Source organism: Artemia sp. Qi Xiang Cuo, chromosome 5, assembly GCF_049724085.1.
Source record: "Artemia sp. Qi Xiang Cuo chromosome 5, ASM4972408v1, whole genome shotgun sequence".
In the NCBI taxonomy this organism is placed as follows: Eukaryota; Metazoa; Arthropoda; class Branchiopoda; order Anostraca; family Artemiidae; genus Artemia; species Artemia sp. Qi Xiang Cuo.
Window position 1 is genome coordinate 65790989 of NC_142798.1, and position 12246 is coordinate 65803234.

The 12246-nt window shown below is 33.0% G+C and overlaps 1 protein-coding gene across 2 annotated transcripts in view; it reads left to right on the forward strand.

Annotated features, from left to right (window-relative positions):
- Nucleotides 1–12246, forward strand: part of LOC148952403 (transmembrane protein 208) — a 38914-nt gene that overhangs the window by 435 nt on the left and 26233 nt on the right. For both annotated transcript variants that reach the window (XM_089088951.1, XM_089088950.1), the window contains exon 2: nt 10873–11028. In XM_089088951.1, the coding sequence (XP_088945077.1) occupies nt 10873–11028 (156 nt within the window). The remainder of the gene's footprint in view (nt 1–10872; nt 11029–12246) is intronic.

Below are 12246 nucleotides of genomic sequence, written 5' to 3' on the forward strand. Positions count from 1 at the left end.
CCCAGTCAAACCTCCAATGCTCTTTCTCCAACTCCTTGTCAAGTTGATGTTTGAAAGACTGGATAGAAGGAGCACTGAAAGTAGAGTCGGTAAAATTCTACTTTAGTTACTTTTACCTATATTGGAAAGGGGTGAGGTTAGGAAACTGAAACTTTCAGGGATGGGTCTACAGGCTAAAATATGTCCTGGGAATGTATTTTGAAGTACTTATCTCCTCTCCTTCTCCCTCTAGAGGATCCTGAAATTTGCCTACATGACAGGTCTTTGAGTTTTGACAAAACCTATTAAAATTTTGACAAAACAAAATTTTACCTTAATTTTCTGTTATAAGATTCTTTTTCTCTGGCTTTAGTTCTCAAAATGCAATTCCTGTTATTTGAGTAGTATTTTAAGCCATATCAATGTTAATTTTCAAAATTTAGGAAATGTATTTGCATATCTTTAAAACTCTATAAATCAGGATTGAGCAAAGTTGTGAAGCTGAAAACAATTTGTTGGACTTCATTTTAAGCAGAAGATCTATTTAACAAGGTTTCACTTTTATAACACATAGATTTTCAAAGGCCATCAAAGGTCATGACCTTCTAGAGGGAGAAGGAGTGGAGGTAGGTACTTCAAAATACCTTCCCGGGACATACTTTAGCCTGTAAATCTATCCCTGAAAATTTCATTTTCCTAACCAAACTCCATTCCCAGATAGCCAGAAGTAGCTAAAGTAGAATTTTACCGTAGAGTCCTTTAATTCATTCCAGTGGTTAATTACTTAGATAATTTTTTTTTGGGGGGGGGGTGTTTTTTGTTTTGTTGGTGTTGGATCCTTGATGATGTAGAGAATTTTTTTTTTTTTTTATTGTCGGGTGATAGGAGGGCTGCTGTTTTGTGTGGACTGTCAGTGAGTTGACTTCTTTTCCTTATAGATTTATAAATTAGACATTGTTTAGTATTGTTTATGCCAAGTTTTAATATTAGTCATTTATTCTGTGTTGTTTCCCAAATAACAGGCCATTGAGCCCTTTGGGATATTGTTTTTGTTATTGTTATTTATGGAAATAAATAGAACTTGAACTTATTCCATTTCTGATTAAAATAAATAAAATTACCAGTCCTAGAGCTAAAGGGTTGTTTTATTTTTTTGTTGGCTGGCCATGTACCCCCTAAAATTTTTCATACCCCCAAGGTGTAAGCATACCACTGATTGAGAACCACTGATCTAGAGAACTAACTGGAGAGAAGGAACCATGTTGAGAAAAAAATTATTACTTCATAAATACAGAATAATCATAGCAGGGCTGTAATTTGCTATGGGGAAGAAGGGGGTGGGCAACTGCCCCTCCCAGACCTCAGTTTGACCCCCCCCTCCCCCCCCCCTGTCCCAGCTGAAATTTAGTTTCTTCCAAAATCTTGTCAAAACCTATGATAAACCTGCATAATTCAAGCATCAGCAGAAACCTCTTTTTTCTAGAATATATTTACCTTTATAGTACTTTTATAGAAACTAGATAGTCCCTATATGATATTAATATATAAAAAACAAAGTCTTTCTGAGGGAAGCAAAGAGCAAAGTTGAAACTTTAAATGGACAAAATTTATAACTTCACAGCCTATTTAATATATATTAATATAACTAATACAAATAAACCAACTAATTATGTTTCCCTATGTTCTTATGATTATACAAACCTAGCACTTTACTGAAAACACAAAAGTCAAGTATAAAAAACAGGGTTATTGACTTAAGAGTCAAAAGTGAGCATGTAGCCTGACAACACTAAACAAATCTATAAAGCTTTTCATAGTCTTACACCAGCTGTGACATTAGTAACTTTCAGTATACAATTAAAATTATCTTAAAAACATAAGCGTAAAACTAAATATTTTTTAATAACTGCAAAGAACAGCATACAGAAATATTGGATTGATTTATCAAGCAGCATTTTGCTCTCACCAGCTATAATACCAATAGTGTGTAATATACAGTCTTAATTGTAAAAAATATGCTTTAGTATCACTTGAAATGAAGATCAAATAAGACATAATATGAACTCTGGAAATCCAGTTATTTCTCTGTATACAAGAGTGAATTTCAAGATATGATACAAATTGTAAAGCTAGTCTATAGTCCTAATACTATCAAGATGGCCTTAATTTGAACTTGTGTACAAAATTATCATGGCATTTGTTTTCAAGAACCAAAACAAGAGCAGGTCGGTCAACTGAGCCATTGTGCAGAAGTGATACCAAATTAAACATAAAAAAAATAAAGAAAATCCTAAAATGGATTGTTGCTTTATCTTAAAAGGGATTGATAATATTTTGATTCTATAAAAGGTTTCCTTAATTGGTTTAGTTTTACTGTACCAAAACTCCTATATTATTTTGTGTTTTCAGTAAAGCGCTAGTTTTGTATAATCATAAAAGCATAGGGAAACATAATTAGTTGGTTTATTTGTACTAGTTATATTAATATATATTAAATAGGCTGTGAAGTAATAATTTTTGTCCATTTTAAGTTTCAACTTTGCTCTTTGCTTCCCTCAGAAAAACTTTGTTTTTTATAAATTAATCTTTGTTCATTTTTGATTAAAATTTAATGCAGAAACAATGCTGCCAGGATCTTTTTTATTTATAAGGAATAATGTATGCTTGTTTTAAGTTTTAATGTCACTTCTTAGTTTCAGTTGAAAACTTATTTTAATATAATTGCTAATTATCAACAATCTAGGGGAGATAAGACAGCTCTAAAAAATACTACAAACAACCTTGACAGCTAAGAAAAATTTCAGTCTGTAACATGAAGTTCATTATTCATACTTCACAAAACAATACTTGTTTTTCAGGAATGGTTGTTTTTCAAAGAGCAAAAAGCTGTTTTTACTCAGCTGACTTTGCCTGAAAAAGCCATAATGAAGACAGAGCTTTATAAATCACCTACTTACTAGCAGAAACTAGAAGGTTTTGTAACAAAAAAAGCTGTTTAAGGGCTCATTTAAAAGATTGTATTTATACTTAATTGCTTTTTAATAATTTGACTTGATAGCACATTCCCACAATGTGCACTTCTGTTTGTTTTCCCAACTTTTTTAAATGAAACGTGCCTTTTCCAATGAAATGATCAAAAAAGGTGATTTCAATACCTAAGCAAAAGCAAAAAATAAGGGGACAATGACACCCTCTCTCCTCAGTTATCGTCGTTAAAAGTAGTTAACAGGCTTCACCGCAGATTGAAGTTTGAAGGTTCAATTCAAAACTGTTAATCAATACGCTTAATTTTGGTAGATGTTTAGTTGAAAAGTTTTTGGTTTTAGCTAATTTGTTTTCACAATAATCTTTTACTTTCAATATGACTAGTTGATTTATGAAATTTACTAAAAGGGTCTGGATGGGGAGTATATGTGAGGGATCTTATAAGCCTCCAATTAACGGCTTTGAACCATAATTATTGCAATGGTACAGTTTTATGCTTCCAAACTCTTCCACTTAAGAAGTGGTACCTAAAGTGCTATTTTTAGTGCTATATGACACTTTTGGATTGTAAAATTGATAAAAAGCATGTAGATATGAGTAATAGGTTTAAAATCTGCCTTCCTGGGACATGCCTTAAAAATGAGTGCCATTAAACATCACTTTTTAAAGTTCTGCTTGCCCAATAGCCCCACACTGTAAAAAAAAATTGTTTGAGATTCAACAAAAATAGTTTGTAATGTTTATCAACAACAAAATTTGGAGTTCAACAGCTGAAATTGAATATTGGAGACTATTTTGGAATTCCATGGTCATTATTGAATTTCCAATTTGTTGAGAAACAAAAATGTTGAATTCCCATACCCAAATTCAATTTTCAGTTTGTTGACAAAACAACATGTTGGATTTTAAGATTCCTATTGGATTTCCATTTTGTTTGCTGGATTTCTTGTTCTTTTATTGGATTTCCATCACTAGTGTTGTTCAATTTCCTAGGTCTGCAGTCTAATATCTAGTTATCAGGATTCAGTTTCCCTTTTTTCTTTCTGAAGCATCAATAAATAAATAAAAAATAACCTCATTTATTTTACAAGAACAGAAAATTACAACAAACAATTTTTCCCAGATAATATGACACCTCTTAACAATGGCATTTTTCATGGTGGAAATCAGTAAATCAATGGTATAGTAGCAGGCCGACAGAAGACACTTGAGTAAGAAATATCTTCCAATCAGGAAAACAGTGACACTCGGACCTGAAGTGAAGATGAAATCAAATCGAGGCACAAATAAAAGAAAGACTTCCTCCCTTTTTTCTACCTCCATAGGTGAACGGTTACAATAATAATGTCACAAATCCTGTTTTTTCTGAATACCTTTGACCTACTCATCAGATCTCATCAAATCTCTGGTTTGCCACCTCATAAAATCTGTGTGTTATAAAATTTAAACCTTGCAAAATAGATCTTCTGCTTATATGATGTACAACAAAATTATTTTCAGCTTCACAACTTTGCTCAATCCCAATTTATAAGCTTTTAAAGATATGCAAATACATTTCCTAAATTTTGAAGAAAAAAAGCATTGATAGGGCTTAAACCTCTACTCAAATAACAGGATTTGAACTTTTGAAACTAAACTTTGACAAAAAGAAACTGATAACTGAAAATTAAGGTAAAATGTTGTTTTGTCAAAATTTCAGTAAGTATAGACCTGTCATGTAGGCAAATTTAAGGACCCTCTAGAGGGAGAAGGGGTGGAGGTAGGTACTTCAAAATACCCTCCTGGGACATATTTTGATACTTATGTACTATCTGGAACACATGCACTATACTATATAGGGAAGATGCGGGTTTCTTTCAATAGAGAAATGGATTGTAAAGCATGTCTTTTATTGGGTTCACAATATTTAAACTATTGTTTTATGGGGTTTAGGGGACAAAAAGGTACCTAGGTTTGGTTAGGTATTTAATATATGCTATGTTTTACCCCCCATCCGCCCTCCTAATGTGCAAATATATAGCTGAAATTTGTTTCTAAACTATTATATTTTTATCCTATTTTGTTTTACTTCATTAGCATCAACCAAACTTCATTTTTTGTGTGTGTTCCAGATAGTGCATAAGTACCCATACTTTAGCCTGTAGACCCATCCGTGAAAGTTTCATTTTCCTGACCTAACCCCTTTCCAAGATAGACAAAAGTAGCTAAAGTAGAATTGGTACTGTTCTATTAGCTGTAAGCCACACAAGATTGATGATAAAAGAAACTAGTCAAACAGGTTCTCTCAATGAAGAAATGGATTGCAAACAGTGGTTTCTAGCTCTGTTTACAATATTTAAACTTTGGGGTTACAATATTTAAACTTTAGTTTTTTGGAGTTTAGGGGGGAAAAAAGGTACCTAGGCTAGGTTACATATTTAATATATGCTATGCTTTACCCCCTCCCCCCCCCCCCTAATGTGCAAACATATAACCGAATTTGTTTCTAAACTATTACATTTTTATCCTATCTTGTTTTATTTCATTAGCACTAACCAAACTTCCCTTCTTGCATGGTTTACAGCTAATATAACAGTACCATAGAATTTTACCAAACTTTTTTTTTATTTATAAAAATGCACTATCTTAAACATTTTGGGAAACATAAGACACAAGTTATCAATATTAATAAACTAAACTGAATAATTACCATCACAATCAGAATGTCTTCTCTCTCTGATCTGGATGCCCCCTAGGTAAAAACGTTGCTTCGTTGTTTGAAGGTCTTAACATTAAATCTACTTCTGTATTATACGTTTGTAGGTAGTTGAAGGAGATGATTTTTTTTTTGTCAATTTGATCTTAAATCATAAAATTCAAAAACAAAATAAGATACAAATTAGGTATTGAGTGAAGGTCCATTTGCCCACCAATCTTTACGGTTTCTTAAAAGGGACACTAGAACAAAAAAAAAAAAAAAAAAATATAAAGATAACCGTGATAAGTATTATGGCAAAAACATACAAGTCCACGCATGCGTGGATATAACCCCAAAACACTTCCTTCTACACTGAATCTGACGGTATAACTTACTTTGATATTTATTGACTTTTGATGGGATGTTTCTCCCTTTTTCGAAAATCAGGCTCCCTGTTTTCAAAATCCCTTTTTCTTCTGAGGCTTGGAGCCTTTGGTGGGTAGATATTAAACGTAATTAAATTTATATATTTGCAATCCGCATAAAAACCCAATTCTTATTAAATGTTATCAAAATTCCATTTTGAAGTTTCGGTTACAATTGAGCCAAGTCACTCTTTAATTTCAGTTTAAAACTATGAACTGTTTGATAAAACTTATTGGGATAACTTACTATCTTTTAATCCGTTCTTTAGGAAACCAGAGTTTTTGAATCACGAGAAGTTAAATTAAAGTCTAGTATTCCCGGATTCTGCTGAAATGTTAACTATTTTAAGAAAACATCTATTTTGGGGAGGGTTACTGTTCCCGCATATATATGTAATGGATTAAAATAGCCTTGCAGGTGTCTTTTTTTCTTTTCTTCGATATATTTGCGTACTTGGTTATTCAGCGTAAGCAGCAAATTTATGGCAAATCCAGGGAAGAATTTTTTTTTAAACGCTTTTTGGGTCTCATTACAAAAATGATGTTCATTGCAAAAACATAAGTTGTTCCCACAAAAGGATTTTCGTTCTTAGTTAGAAAAAATTGGGTTCAGAAAGCAATATATTTTCACCGTTACTACTGTTAAGGTTAGGTTACTTCCAGAAACTCGCAAAAAATGTATTTAAAAAAAGCAATTGTAAAAGTTTAAAGATAATTTTTGTACATAAATGTCTGCGTGTTCATTTTGCAGACAAGAAAGCTCAACTTATTTCATAGTAAAAATATTTTTCCTTATTTTTTTAATTATCTTTTATACTCAAAATTAAGCCAGGATTTCGCTTTTTGTGCTATAATTCAAATATTTAAATTGAATTTATACTGAATATATTACTATCAATGGTCTTATAATCAAATTTAAAATGATATTCAAGAAACCTTAAATTACTGTTGAAGTTCAAACCGTGTTGATTGAATATAGCCTATTTACAGAGAAAATTACATTTTTTCTACTGAAAAGTACATAAATCTTAATAATTTCAATAATTTTTCTGAACTCAATAAGCAAGTGACAATTCTAACAGAAAAATTGGATCTTTTTGTGACTTGTTTGAATTCAATAAGCAAGCCACAATTCCAAAAGAAAAATTGGATTTTTTTTTTCTTGTTTGAAGTTAAGCAAAACATTTTGTTGGAAATCAATTTTTTTTTACAGTGCAGCTTTTTTACCTGAGACACCAAAAGTGCCGTTTTTAGTGCCATTTGAACTTGATGATGGTAGAATTTATTTGAAAGACGTAGATATGTGCAATCTTTCATATGAGCGATAAAAGATCTACCAACAATGTTCTGGAAGCCTGCTAGTGCCACCCTTTGAGGAATAGCACAAAAAGTGCCATATCGCACTTGCAGATGGCAGAATTAATAAAAAGCACTTAGATATGAGAAATAGCTTTTGAATTAGCCATTAAGAATCTCTCTCTGATGTTCTGGCAGCCCACTAGACTTGTTGAAAAAAAAACAAAAAAAAAAACACGGGAGAGATCAGTGCTAACAATGCAAAAAAGTGATTTTCCTTGTTTTTCAGGGAGGGGGATTGTAACTTCTAAGTACAAGGTTTTGACCATGTTGATTCCAATGGTACACTTTTCATTTTGATATGACGCCATTCTCAAGGGGTATGACTGGTATGAGGCTTTTTTTCAAAATCAACATAAATTTCTTTTCGCAATAAACTTTTAATTGTGAGACGAACTAAAATACAACATGCAGTTCCTGAGTCAATGACTAACGGGATTTTTTTTCATTAGGCAGTTTTTTTTTTTCAAAAATCGTTTTTAAAATCTGGTTACTGTGGGAAGTTGTTCGCTCTTTACTAGGTTGCAGCTACCGCTGCAACCATGATGCCTTGCCGGGACGTGCTTTAAAAAAATGAGCCAAGAAAATGACTAAAAAAAAACAACAGCAAATACCGATATTCCTGATACAATACATGCAATACCAATATGCATGATACTGATACGTGCAATATCCATATGCCCAATACCACATACAGCCCTTCTCCCGGAACTCTGGAAAGTCATATTATCATCAAAACCATATATATATTGTACTTTTGAACTATTTCAAACCAAACAGATATCCCAAAATTTTTATAGGACTATTTGGGAGGAGGGGGCCTGTAGGGAGGGAGGGCTGTTTGCCTTCCAATCTTTTTGGTCACTTAAAAAGGGCACTTACAAATTTAATTCCCTTTTGAATTAGCTATTACACACCTTTCTATGACGCTCTGGCCACCCCCTAGCTCTTCTAGAAAAAAAAAGAAAAAGAAGGGAGACAGATCAGTGCTACCAGTGCTACCAGTGCTATCAGTGCCACCATCATTTTGCTTGGTGTTCAAGGTGGGGGACTGTAATTATCCTACAATAGGTTTTCGACCATGCTGATTCCATTGGTGCACTTTTTATTTCGATTTGACGCCATTTTCAAGGGGTTTCATGCTCTTTTGAAATCACCATAAATTTCTTTTTGCAATAAACTTTTACTTCTAAGATCAACCGAAAAAATATTTACCATTCCTGCTTCAGTGTCAGATGGCAATTACTTCTCACTAGTCAGTTTTTTGAAAACACGTTTTTCAACTTTTGATTACTATGGGCTGTGGTTTGCTCTTTACTAGGTTGCAACTGCTGCTGCAACCATGACCAAATGGCTTTTTTAACTGTTATTTTCACTTGATTTGGGAAAATTGGCTCCAACTTTGCCCCCCTCCCTCCAGGATTTTGACAAAATTACACCACTGAATCGTAGTTAGCACATTTTACGTGCAGCCTTGCTATACTTTACCCCCCCCCCTAATGTGCAAATATATAGGTAAATATTGAACAGTTCATATTATTGAACTACAAATAAAGTGAGCATTTCACTTGATTCCTTTTTTTATACTCTTTCCAAATATAGTTATTGCTTTTGGTGCAAATTCACTTTACCCCACTCCTAGGGTATATATTTGCACATTAGGAGGTGGGGGTAAAGTTCATTTCCAATGCAAATGAATATTAAATTTGGATTAAGGATTTAATTCTAATTATAGAGGTAAGTTAGAACTTTACCCCCACCCCCTAGTGTGCAAATATGTACCCTAGTATGGTAAATATAGGAGTGGGGACAAAGTTAATTTGCACCAAAAGCAATAATTATATTTGGAAAGAGCATAAAAAAGGCATTGAGTGGTATGTTCACTTTATTTGTAGGTCAATAATATGAACTGCTCAATATTTACCTATATATAGCCCAAATTTTATATTTTCAATGCATTTTACCACCTATATTTTATTTTTCCAGTCTTGTTTTGTCACAGTTGATTCAATTTATAGTTACAGGGGTTCAAATAACTGAGACACAGTGGGAGAATAGATAGGAAATATATAATTTGGGCTGTATATTTGCACATCAAGGAGGAAGGGTAAAGTATAGTGGGACTGCATGCAAAATGTGTTAGCTATGATTATTCTGCACATTATAAAGTATATTGCATATTATCCATGTATTATCAAAAACTTTAACAGAAAGTTAAAAAAAAATTCTTGCTAATTTTTGAAATAACAAAAATTAATCACTATTTTTGAAATAACAAAGCAATTAAACTCTTATTTCTGAAAAAAAAACACTTGTTTCTTTAAAAACAAAAATAAGACACATTTCTTCAAAAAGCCATTTTAGTGCCAGAGTGGCATTGTACTATGGGTCCATCAAGACACCAAATCTGCTCTGCCCCCTACCAGCCCACACTGACCCCTGTCCATCGCTGTGATGCCCCCTAGTGCAATACCAATCTAGCACTAAAATGGCCTTTTTAAGAAAATAAATGTTTCAGTTTTGTTTTTAAAGAAACAAGTGTTTAATTTTTGTATTTCCAGAAATTTGTTTTTCATTTTTGTTATTGAAATTCCTAAGGTTTTGGAATGCCATAGTTTTTGGAATATTTTGTCAAATTAATATTTTAGAATTCTTAAGGTCTTGTCCAGCTTATTGGGCTGAATGCAGAACAAATTTAAAAACGTAAACGAAATAATTTATTTAAGGAAAGTGCTGAAGAAAAAACCAACAAAAATAAATGTGGAAAGCCAATGAAAACCAATGAAAAAACCAAAAATTAAAAGATGAATAAAATTCAATAAAATCCAAAAAATTATTATAATTAAAACCAGTGCCATAATGTAAGAGAAGGAAACGATCAAAAATGGGTTTCTTAAGGCCAAACAAAAATACTGAATAAACAAACAAAGCAAATTTTTCAAGAGGACAACCAACTCTCTTCTCCAGTACAAAACAAAATAATATATTCAAGGAAAGTGCCAAAGAGAAAACCAACAAAACAAACGTGGAAAGTGAATCTTTTATAATAGATTCAAATATATTATAAAATATATAATATATTCAAAGTCAAGTTTTATTCATCATTTAATATTTTCTTTTTTTCTTTGGTTTTCATTTCTTATATTATGGCAGCCAATGTGGTTTGAGAAATTTTCTAAGTAAATGATTGTTTAGAAAAAATAGAAATATTGTCTGAATCACTTTCGAATTACAGAAAATATGTATAATATTCCTATAAATGCTCCATTTCTAGGATTAATTTGTACTCCCCCTGAAAACAACTCTCGGAATAACCCTGTAGCCCTTAGGTGTTAACAGTGCATCTCTGTTTACATGTCTAGATGTACATTATGAATGTAGAAACCCATTTTTAATGCCTAAATGCTCTCTTTTACTAACTCTGTTTTCGTTTTTTTTTTTTTTTTTTAGGTTCAAAAGGGAAAACAAGCTACAAAAGGCCAGAAGCAAATTGCGGAAGAAAATGTAGACACTTTGACATTTTATAGGAATATGATTTTAGGGACTAATGTAGTCTTCTTTGTTGTACATTCTATATTTTATCCAAGAATGACCTATGGAGACATTGTAAGTAATTCCTGACTAATCAAACTTGTTAAGTAATTGATCTTGTCTTTAATGCCAGGCTCTCACAAGGCAGTCACTACATGTTTTATTAGTTTTAAATTTCCTGGGTATGATTTTTTGTTGTAATAATCTTTCAACACAGTTCCTTGATTCATGGTTGCTAGTTGTTGTACTTTTTCTGAGCTGCAAGGTAAAATATTGAACATATTCAGTTCAGATTAAACTTTAAATCAAGAATATTTTTCAGCATTGCAATCTTGCTATGTAGAGTTTTTGTATAAGCTTGAATCAAGCTTACATAAGAAGCAAATGTCAAGTAAAATGCATGTCTGTTCGTTCGAGAATAGTGAAAGAAGACTTTTGTCTGAAGTTACAGAACCAGTTCACAAGCCTGACAGACTGTGATGAAGACCCTACCACCCGATGAAAACAATTCCAGAACACCATTGAAAAGGTGGCCACTGAAGTTATGGGCTATGTCCCTGCAAAGACGAGGAAAACTTATGTCTCAGAGAAAACTGTAAAGCTAATCAAGGCTAGGTGACAGGCACCAAGCGCATCAATCACAGTAAAAAAGTTGCTACGTAAATAGGTTAAAGCAAGCTTAGGTCAAGACGGCCAGCAATTCTGTGATGAGGTTGCTTTAGAGATCGAAAAAGCAGCCAGAAATAATGACACAAGAAAGTTGTATAGAACCCTCAAAGAAATAACTGGAATAAAGTCACCTATTGCTGGTCCCTAAAGGTACTCAAGGAAGTGTGATCCCTGACGTACACGGTAAACTTGATCACTGGAAGAATCACTCTAAAGACCTGCTTAATCCAAATACAGATAGCCAAGATGCAACGCCGATGCTGCCACCAACAGCTGAAAGACCACCATATGAAATCGACATGGTACCACCCTCAGCTTCAGAGATACTAAACGCAACCAAATGGCTGAAAAACAATAGGTCTCTTGGAGAAGATGGTCTCCCTCCCGAGGTCTACAAGGCCTCACCACACTATGTAACAGAGCAACTAGAAACCCTCTTCAGTCTGATATGGGGAAGAAGACCTTCTCATCTGATTGGAAGGTGTCAGTAATAATACCAGTATTTAAAAAGGGGGACAAATGTGACAGCCGCAACTACCAAGAGATATCACTCATGGATATGGCTACCAAAGTATTTGTGATGATTTTGCTTAAAGGGTTCAAGGAAGCAAGGGATGAGCGGAC